The sequence below is a fragment of the Dermacentor silvarum genome, chromosome 9, assembly GCF_013339745.2.
Source record: "Dermacentor silvarum isolate Dsil-2018 chromosome 9, BIME_Dsil_1.4, whole genome shotgun sequence".
Lineage (NCBI taxonomy): Eukaryota > Metazoa > Arthropoda > Arachnida > Ixodida > Ixodidae > Dermacentor > Dermacentor silvarum.
In genome coordinates, this window is record NC_051162.1 from 138,993,824 (window position 1) to 139,004,941 (window position 11,118).

Genomic DNA, 11,118 nt, shown 5'->3' on the forward strand with positions numbered 1-11,118 from the left:
CAGGTTTTTAAGTGAGGGCTAGGCATTTTTCCCATTGGGTACAAATGTGCACCAAGACCAAAGCCACGAACATGTGCGCCTCATAATATGAAAAAAAGTGGCAGAAAGTAAGGATAGTTTTTTGTTAGCTGTTTATAGTATAATTTATTGCAGGTGGCATTATTTTGCTAGAAGTTACACAAAAAAATAAGCATGGTAATTGCAAGGATTCTTAGAACTAAATCCGCGGCGTGCTAGTAAGGCAAAGGCATATGTGAGAAGAGCTGTGGCTTTTTCAGAATTTATATCTCGCTTGGACTGGGATTGCACATAATGTGTTCCCATCGCAATGTTTGGGAACCAAAGTTTGTGGCGATGGGTGTTTTGTTTATTTCATCATCATCATCGTCAATTTGTTTATTTACTGTATACAAGATGCCCGCATGTGGATGTTAACAATCATTTCAAATAATATTTGAAAATGAATAGCATTCTGGCGAAGTGGATATCAGGACTATTAGTAGAGACAGCAACCCTCGCTCTCTACATTTTAACCTTTCTTAGCTGACATATCCGAAAGAACCGTGTTATTTATGTCGCGTTTGTCTGAGACAGGCGTGCGGGTGAGTGGCTGAAGTTGGAAAATGTTCGCTGACATTCGAAAAGTTTATTCCCAGCGAAGCGTTTTAAAGGATATGTGACTTCCCTGAAAGGTGAAATCGAGATACACGGTGCCACAAGCTGAAGCATCTTTGACATGCCTCCGATGTTCCGCCTCCACCTAGTCGCTTTCTGTATCTTCCTAATGGTGAATACTACATCTGGCGGTAATATTTTTATCTCACATTTTAGCTTCTGGTACTTTTTTCTGTTGGTACAAAGCGTAGAAGAGAGTGATTGGTTTCTGGTTTTCTTGATTCCAATAACTCTGTATTTCGAGCTCCCGAAAATAACTGGCATTGTCAGTTCATCAGGTCCTTAGATAATAAAATTGTTTGACTTTTTTGCATAAGGCGAAAATTCTAACCTTGTGGTATAGAAAATTCAAGGCAAAGGTGTAATAACTGGCTCATTTCTAATAATGTCAACCTCTGCGTGCTCAAAACCATTTTACACATTACCAACGTTGTCTTCGAACATGTAAGTGTGCTTTTTCACGGACTAAAAACGCGATTGACTGTAGCATATTTTCCGAAAACGGGAAATTTTACGTATCCCTCCGTATACACTACTGATCTGCACATTCAAACAAAAGGAATGAAACGATGTGACAACTACAATTGTCGAATCAAGGAAGCTAATGTTTCTAGACTCATGCCATTAAACTGGGATGACTCACAGTATTATTTTATATCTTAAACAATACATCTATCATTCATGTATTGACATAATATGGAATGGAGCTGCGCTCCACGTGGCAAGATGACTACGGAATGATAAAAAGCAAGCGTTCACGTTAGTCTTTGAAATGGTTCCACCGGCCGCTGTCCTTCAGAAACGCTAGTCATGTTTCGAGTGCTCCCGGTGCCTGCCGCATAGCACATATTATGGTACAGCGAACAGCTACATGAGGCACAACGCAAGAGACGTGTTCACCTGATTGGCAAACCTACCGGTCTACCTGTTAGAAATAACTATGAACGTGTTTACCTGAGTTTACTACCAGGTAAAAATGAGTCATGCCTCCACCTGATTGTTACAAACAAGACCGCAAATCAAAAATACTGCAGCATTGGAAGCAAGGGCATGCAGGCCAATAGCTGGTTATTCTCTCTGCGTAATGCTCTCTGCACAGCAGTCTGCTGAGCCTGATCAAGCGTTCCAACTGCAACTTACATGTCGGGCACGCCACGTTTGCAGGCACCTTAACTAGATGCCACCACCATACTGGCGGATGCTCGGCAGCTCGGAAGCGCGTTGATTGCGCGCCTCGTCTGAATCGCGTATCGTCGTCTGCGCCTGCGGACGTTGCGGTTGCGAGCATATTACCTAGATGGCGCCACCATACTGACGGAGGCTCGAGTCGTCTCCCCCTGCGTTTGCCTTATAGGGTATTTTCCCCGGCCCGATAGCAAGCGCTTGCATGGCTCAGTGGCAGAGTATCCGGCTCCCACGCAGCGGGCGCGGGCTCGATCCTGGCGGGAATCGGGTACTTTTATCGTGTTTCCGGCGATAGCGGTTACGCGGCGGCACGCCGGCGGTGGCATCATCGCGAGCCGAAACGGCTATTGGAATGAGCCCATAACAGCTTACGCTGTAAAAGGAAATAGGGGACACGGCGGGTACCTCTTCGAGTCACTTTGGTAACATGCGACGACCGTCCATAGCCATTACCCTTTCAGCGAAGGATGAGCGTGGTGAAGGCCTACCACTGCCGGCCGATTGTACACACATCTACTCAGGTTACGGCCAGCAGCCAGCGGGCGACTTGAGCAGGGAGAGTGACTTCCCGGCGAACAACCTGACTCGCTCTCGCGCTAAATGCACGAATATGGAGAGCATCCTGGGCTTAGAATTTACGACGTTATCCAACGAATGATAGACCACTGCATCATCTCGCTGCCATGACCCTCTCCACCCGGTGCATTCGACGAGCTGTGCTCATTGTCAGGACAGTTATCGGCCCGTAAACCATCGCCTTCTTCCGTATTTTGATGTTGTACATGACCTGCATCAACGTATGCTCTGTGTTCACATGCGAGCATCAACCTTCTACATTTTATTGGTGTTAAAGCAGTCACCTTACCACACAGACATCTGCAGACCTACTTATATCAAGGAGGAGGCTGGACTAAACACAGATATCCTCTGCTTCTTTAGTATGACTGGTGCTTTTTTCTCTGACGGCAGCCAACACTTCACTACATTGCGCTGGTGGTCAACTTCTTTCTGGGGTTTTACGTGCCAAAACCAGTTATGATTATTAGGTATGCCGCAGTGGAGGGCTCCGGATTAATTTTGACCACCTGGGGTTCCTTAACATGGACTACAACGCATGCACACGGGTGGTCAACTGAATTCAGGTCATCACAGAAGCTCTTTCACAAGCTCAAACACGTTTGTGGTGGTCTTCGACATCGATCATCCTAACGTCACAAGTGCAGGCACATCATCGCTTTTCGAGTTGCTGCTGCAGGTGTACTCATTTCTTCCCCAGATGGACCGACCACAGCCATTTCAAAAAAGCTTCCTTGACTCCTTGTTTGACCCCCTATCAAACGATGTTTTTATTTTAAAGTGCAACCGACCAGGCAAGGCATTCTCCCAATTCCTTGCTGCATCCAAGCTCTCTACACAACGGAATCCATGTGCCGACGTCAAAAAACACAGATGCCCCTTTATGTAGCCCCTTATTTCATGCTACGATGTACGTCCTTACCCCACATTCGTCGACACAACGGGGCCTCCTCGGATGCCTCTGCACTGCGTCACAGAGACCACTTGACGAGGAAACTTGCTGAGGTTCGAATTTAGCTAGCTGCAGCATTAGCACTGAGAACACGTACCTGCGCTATGCACAGTGGCAGCAACAACGGTGCTAGTGACCTGTTCGCCCACGTCGTGCAGCTGAAGCCCTTCTACATTCTTTGTAAATTACGTCACCTATCCATGAAAGTCGAGACTTACTCTGTCCTGCCAAATATTATGGTATACGCAGTGACTCGGAAACGGACGGCTGTGCTCAATGGTATTATACTGAAATACAAGCGCGACCAATTACCGTGATGAGCATCACATGGAAATTTGAGACGATTAAACTAAGATCAATGAGATTACAGTTTAAGTTCTACTGGCGCTTTGCTACATTTAAGGCCACTGCCGCCATTGAATGTCACCGTGCAGAAATCAGGTCTTTGACCCACAAAGCCCCCCGCTCTCCGTTGCACTGAACACTGCAGTAGCTAACCTGCGCCGTACCATATGTGCAGACGCGGGTGGAACAAAGCAGCACCGTCAGCACAGAACACAAGGCGCGTCGTAAACGGCAACATCCGTCATTCCACTGCAGCCAGAAAGAACCTTCTGACTGCGGGCCTTCTGCACACAGAGAGCGTGGTATTTCTGGCCAATCAACGACACTTTGACATTCTGAGGTCGCCCTCATCCCCCTCCACAGGCCTCTATATGCATTCCCCGGTCGCTGTACTACTCCCAGCCTGCGCCCACTAGAAACATTTAGTAGCCCTTCGCCGTTGTTGTAGATAGGAAATAATAGACCCTTACTGTACGTAGTCTCTCCACGATCATTTCGGAATGATCCCACGTCATGCTCCACATCCGTTCTGATGCACTGAGTGCCTAGAAGTGTATAAAGATTTGTCTTGCGCTCAGCGGGCAGCGGTCTGTGTAGCGGCTGTGGCGGCGGGACCATCTGCGCCAGGTCTCATAAAAAATTACAGCATTCAGCCGTCCTGTTCATCGCAACAAGGAAACAGCGCAGAAGTCAGAAAAATTCGTAGAGACGCCAAAAGAAGAGATTCAGCTTTTTTTGGTGCGTTCTCTGTACCTCCTCTTTTTCTCTTCCCACATGTCTGTTTTCTTCACCTGTTACGATGTTCTGCTAGAAAATACAGAAATGCAGTCAGCGTTTATGACAGCACCTGTCAAAAGAATATTCCGGGAACAACCCATACCACGCTTGAAAACGGTGACTGGCTAGGACGTATATATCTTTCGGCTGCCTTAAAAAATCCTTCCGTGCCATCTGCCAGTCAACTGTACTGCACGTCATTCACTACTATAGTGGTCCTATGGCAAAAGTAACCGAAGTGCTGTCCATGAAGTTCAGCGTTTTTTGAGAGTACTATGTCAGTGGAGTCGACGAACAGTCTTTATATGTGCACTATATAGCACTGCTGGAAGTCTAGAACTTGATGGGCGCACTGACTGACAACGAGTTTATTCTCTTCTGGAGCACGACGTACCACAAAAGGAGTAAGGAGGCGTTTAACGTAAGATAAATTTGCTAAGCGCTCTTCCGATTATTTCGGTGCAGAGCAATTCCAATGAATGCTATTGCGTTTGGTACGTTTGAGTCAAGTGCTTGCTAAGGCCACTGATATTCTTGGCAGCACTCGCGCTCTACAAGGACAATGTCAAAGATAAAGCAATATAAGCTAGCCAGGTTATCAAACGCCATGTTGTTCATGATGGCAGCGGGCATTAAACAACGCGAAAAGGGAAGAACAGGACAAGCGCTCGTGCTCTTCTTTTATTTCTCTGTTGTCGCTTTAGTGTGTGCCATTATCATGGATAGGTTTCAACTTTCCTCGTTTGCCATTCTTGTACAGGACATCTTGTTATCGCTTCTTGTATTGATCAAAATAATAAATAGTCTTTACGATTACTGTCTGAATACTCCAGCGCAGAGGTGTCACTACGGGATCCCTGTAATCTAGAGCTGCGGTCCAGGCTGCAATAGAAATAGTATTGCTTCAACTGAAACGAACAGAACTGCTGGCAAGGGGAATACCTCTCTAGCCTGGAAGAGACGACTGTCGTAGTAGTATAGAGAGAGTTATCTTATAAATAATCTTTTGGAACTTATATCGGTATAGTTATTGAGCAAGGGTATCTAGCTTCTAAGTACCTTATGAAATGTGCCCAACGTGTATGAGCGTATAGTGGAAAGTATTTGCTGTCCTGGCGAACACTAGTGCTTCGTCGAAATGTTAGCTTCCGTGATATGCCTTGTTATACCAGAGTTAATCACTGCAATCATATATATTCCTGTGAACCTTTCTCTTGTTTTTGAGCGCTGACGAAAATGTGAACTAAAAATAGATGTGTAAAATCATTTAGGTAATATTTGTATATCTGTTCTTTTCAGGGCCTCGTGGTCTAGACGATATCGGCAAAGGTGTTAGAGTGGACGCCCATGTTTTGTACACATCAAAAATCCATGTAAAAGCAGAAAACATAAACGATAACCGTTTAATTGTTCAAAGTAAAAATGACACCATTTTCGACTACTTCAAAGACCTGTTTGAATTGGTCAGTATTCAGATATTATTAGTTATTTGTTTTTCGGATGTGCTTGAAAATATTGCATGGTGGGGTGCAATACAACTATAAGATTGCAATACTAACCGCTATAACTGTTGCACCAGTTTTGATCCTTTAAGTTTCCAAAACATTATAGCTGAATATATCTCATTAAGCTCTGCAGAAAATAAACATTAATGACTTTGATGAGACCTCCGTTACAGAAAGCGCGCCGTCCGCGCGCCTCCCTCTGCTTGCAATGGTGGATCGCCTACGGGCTAATATGACACTTACCGAGCACACATTTGTGATCACCGCCCGTATACAAGTTAATTATGGCGCCAAGTGTCATGTTTACTTGTGACGAGTAGAATTGCACTAGGTCCAAATAATTCAATACAAAATGTGGCCCTTTGCCGAGAATGAGTTCGCAGAACTACGAATGATTTATGCACACTGCACATTGGTTCTTTTCTTGTGACGTGTTGGAGGAAAGTGGCTATTTCCTTCACGACAAAATCTCGCACTTTGCCACTAACGAGTAGAATTACGCGGAGTACGAGCGCGCTCGGGCAGCGCGTAGCGTCGGTCATGTTGTGTGCCACGCTCTGCGCACGCGCGGGGCGCTTGCGACTTCTGGTCGAGTCCACCGTTTTTCGCGGAGTAGAGAGAGCTGCTCCGTGGAGTGGATCTGGCGGCGGAGCTGCTCCAGATCTGCCAATGAATCATACAGGGAGCACTCTTAATCTGCCAATGGAACAGACTTGCTCCGCATGGATCAGAAATACTGCTACCGGAAGTGATCCGAAGTAGGGTACCTTGATGTTCACGTGTGTTAATTTTCGCAGAGAAAGTTCCAGCAAAGACGAAGGAATGCTTTTTTTATCGACGCAAGATTGGTGAAACCAATAATAATGCTTTAAGGGAAGGGGACTCTTTAACTTGTGAGGCAGTATGATGAAAGTGTTAATTCTTTTCAGAACACCGGTTATTTAGATGGAGTGGTAATTTTATGCCACAACAAAACGCAAAATCCAAATATTTCTTGTCACAGGGCATGTATATACGAGCGTATATAGTACATACAGCCTAGGATGCAATAAGCTATAATAAATATGGTCATTTACATGTAGATTCACACAGGCAAATAAAGACAATAACGAGGTTGTCTGGTCTATCTTTTCAACTCAATTTCTGTTTTCTAATGTTCTAGGTCCAGATGTATTTTCACTACTACAAGGTAATGATCAATTTTACAGTTACAAGTGTCAGAGAGGTAAGGTTCCCATGAACTTGAATAATATTAGGTTATATTGGGAATTATATGGATTTCATGAATAATGAGCTTGAGGCTGTGAAAGCCGAAAACGCAAACCTGGCCGCTAAGAACAAGAACCTTGCTGGAGGCAGTGGTCGACTCTCACTTTAGGTTTCTCACCTTGAGCAATACTCACGCTTGAATAACGTTGAGATCAGGGGTGTCCCAGTGTCTCAGGGTGAGGACTGCTCAAAAATTGTCGAACTGCTGGGTGTGAAAGCTGGTTGTCCTGTGTCTTTAACTGATTTTGAAACTATTCATAGAGTCCCTACTCCGGTAGCAAGCCAAAAGAACATCAGTGTTCGATTTTGTTCAAGGCTCGCAAGGCTCGGCTTACAACCTCTTCTGTTGGGTTCTCTGGTTCTGGTGATTTTATTAATGACCACCTAACACCTGAGAACAAAAAGGTGCTTTCCAAGGCGCGCTCACTAAAGAATCAGAGGGAATGGATGTTCGTCTGGACAGACAACTGTGTCATCAAGGCTAGGAAAACAATGACAAGCCGCGTCTTTCGCATCAATTCCGAAGCTGATCTAAATATATTCGACGTGTGAAAGCTAATATAAGGCTGATATAGTAATTACCATATTGACCATGGACGTTCTTTCACCGAGTGAACTTGCTAATGCTTTACCTAAACATGACAATTTTTCCGCCATTCACTTTAATGCACGCAGCCTTAAAGAGAATTTTGATCATATTCACACACTTCATCGCCTTAAGCATCACTTTTTGGTTTTATGTTTTTCTGAGACGTGGCTTTTCTTTGATGATCGTAATTTATATATTTTCCGTGATTACCACTGTGAATTCGCCAACCGTACCAGTGAGGCCCATGGAGACTCTGCAATCTTCATATCTAAAAAACTGCTATACACCAGGCGCACTGACATTGAAATCAGTGTTCCGAAATGCGAGTCCGTTGGGATTGAGCTTGAGCCGGTCAGCGCTATTAATAATAAGAAATCCGTGTTTGCCTCCATTTATCGTTCCCCGTCTTCTGACGCCGCTGATTTCTGTAGCGCTCTTGCTGTGGTACTTGATAAATTAACCTTCGAGAACAAGAGCGCATTTGTAATGGGCGATATTAATGTTATTCTACTCAACGCTTCAAACCGTGTCTGTATTGATTACATCAGCTGTTTCTCTAGTTTTGGCTTACAGTCTCTGATAAATGTGCCTATCTCGTCGTGTTAACGACTCGATTTCGTTACTTGATCACATACTCTCAAATTTTGATGAACATATGTATTCTGGTGCACTCGATTGCGATATCAGCGATCACCTAGCAATGTTTTTTTACCTTACTAAATCTGTAGCGCCCGTCAATCAGCCTCACCTTCGCACGTCTTTTGATAGCAATGAATTTGTTGATATTATTTCGATCACTGAGGGGTCACATTTTCTTAACTTCACAGATCCTGAGGTTGCTCTGTCTGAATTTTATTCCGTCATTACTGCCCTAAGCAGCCCCGATCTTGAAGCACAGCTATAGGCTGTCCATCGGGCCCGCGACGCAGCAGAGAGGCTCGGCCTTTCTGTGCCGACGTGGGAGCGGCCCGCTACGTGCTGACGCGCGTTCCGAGGGACAATAATAAAGTTTTACCATACCATACCATTACTGATGCGACACAGAGAGGCAACTACATCATCCAAAAGGCGATATCGCGCTTCACGCGCCCCTTGGATTACTTAATCTCTTCTTTCTTCTTTATGGAAGAAGGATAACCTATACAAAAAAAAGACAGCCATTCAACTCCAAATTAAAATAACGCTATGAAAAGTATTCGGCTGTATTAGCCACTCTCCTCAAAGCAGCCAAGCGGTACTATTACAGTAAGCAGCTGCAGGACTGTGGAAATTATTCAAAAAGAAAATGGAAACTGCTTAATCAGTTTTTAACAAAGTAAAATCGCATAAGCAAGTGTCTTCGGTTGTTCAGGATGGTTTATGCATTAATGATGCTTCAGGGATTGCAAACGGTTTTTCAGAACATTTCTCGTCTGCTTGCTTTGATACCTTTTCCTCTCCTTACTCCTGCACTATTCCCTATTATACTCATTCTTTTTTATATCCAGCATTTCCTGAAGAAGTGCAAATGGTTATTACCACTCTGCGCGCCAGAGGCCCGGGTTTAGATAACATTAATGGTGATGTCATAAAATTAATCAGTCCTTTAATCGCTCCTGTGCTCTCTAACATGTTTAACTTGGTATTTAAGACTGGAGTGTTTCCGCAACAGTTCAAGGAAGCAAAGGTATTGCCTCTCTTTAAAAAAGGGGACTGCAAGCTTGTCGAAAATTACAGACCAATTTCCGTGCTTCCTTTCCTAGACAAGCTTTTAGAAAAAGTAATTGAAATACGCCTGAGTAAATTTCTCGCAAAGTTTCATATTCTCTCGGATTTTCAGTTTGGTTTTCGGGAGGAGCTTTCTACTAATATAGCTACTGCTAACTTCACTGACACAATTAAAAGATGTAGTGATCATGGAATTTATGCTTGGTGTAATAATAATTACAAACTATCTCGTAGCAAGCCAGAGTCAAATCATAATGAGAGAACAAACTCGAATGGCATGTGTCGTAATTGATATCTGTGGTTCTGAATAAGTATTAGAGCACAGTGTGATGATTTCTTTTCATATGTGTTTGTGAAACTGCAGCGTGTATATATACATAGATCAGTTCAATATATACAGTTCGGAACATGCAAGAATTCAAAAATTCTTTATTTTAGACTGTGATTAGACAGTGCTAATACCGACTGTCAAACAAGACTCAACAGAATGAAATCCTATACTTGTGACAGATGTATATACTTCCGAAGTTTTCACGCCGAGAAATATTGTTTTAGCATTCGTGCTCTTTTGTTTGCGTTAAAAGTGTGTACACGGGTTGTCTCTATTACAATAAAATGTTAAATATATCGTTGCTTTGTACTCTAACATTTAATAATTCGCGTACTACTAGCTTATAGCATTTGCATCGAGTTCAGAATGTTAAGAACAGCGAATCTTTTCTCTGGTCCCAACAATATGTTACAGCATACGCGTTCCCTCACTTCCTCTAAATTGTTTCCTTGCATATTATTCAGGGATGCTTGCGTTTCATAATAAAAGTAGGCGATAAACATGCTGTTCCACACGGTTGAAGTTCATAAATGTGCCGGATATTTTTTCCAGAAAAATGACCTGGTCGTAAACTTTGGTACTGATAACAATACAATTGATGGCCCTGCCACACTGGAAAATATTACAAAATACGCGGAGAATGCCACAGTTAAACCCTCAAACAACTCTATTTACTACCTCTTTACTTGGCAAGTACACACTTGGTCATAGTACTACATATGATTTAAAGGTATATTGGAAGATTCACAGATGAACTGAAATATGCGGGAAGCTTGCGTCCAGCGTGTTACACTAAGAATAATGAACTTTCCTGCAGCTAAGGCGGCAAGCTGTAGTACTACGTTCCTCTGTGTTCTTTATTGCGATAGCAATTATATGGACACTCCAAGTTCATTTCTGCCGTCGGCGTGGCGGTCGCCGTTGCCGTTATGTTAAGTATAAAGTCCAAACACATAACATCGTTGCCGTGCGCCGTACCTTGTTTGTACGATGAACGCCTGAGAGGGTCAACCGATGATCGGGGCGCAATCTGGCCCACACGAGGGAGAAAGGCGGGGGGGGGGGGGGGGGGGGGGAGCGCCGTTTTCTGTCGCGCGCGAGGCTTGGGGTTGGAGGCAATGGAGGGGGGGGGGGGGGGGGGCGTTCCACTCTTGCTAACGGTGCGTGCGCGCGGGCGCCGTGTAGTGAAACCGATATGCGACGCGGA

At 44.2% G+C, this 11,118-nt stretch overlaps 1 protein-coding gene across 1 annotated transcript; it reads left to right on the forward strand.

Moving 5' to 3' along the window:
- The first annotated feature begins 735 nt into the window (after positions 1-735).
- On the forward strand, positions 736-10,622 carry LOC125939912 (uncharacterized). The gene is made up of 4 exons (XM_049655437.1): positions 736-806; positions 5,810-5,973; positions 7,178-7,240; positions 10,464-10,622. The coding sequence occupies exons 1-4, from the start codon at positions 737-739 to the stop codon at positions 10,620-10,622; spliced, it is 456 nt and encodes a 151-aa protein (XP_049511394.1). The 5' UTR covers position 736.
- Positions 10,623-11,118: the final 496 nt, after the last annotated feature.

Bases quoted from the DNA above. Each gene is read 5' to 3' on its own strand.
- LOC125939912 (XM_049655437.1), top strand. From the start codon at position 737: ATGCCTCCGATGTTCCGCCTCCACCTAGTCGCTTTCTGTATCTTCCTA. The intron at 5,974-7,177 runs GTCAGTATTCAG...CTAATGTTCTAG, and splicing joins TCAAAGACCTGTTTGAATTG to GTCCAGATGTATTTTCACTA. The intron at 7,241-10,463 runs GTAAGGTTCCCA...TATTTTTTCCAG, and splicing joins CAGTTACAAGTGTCAGAGAG to AAAAATGACCTGGTCGTAAA.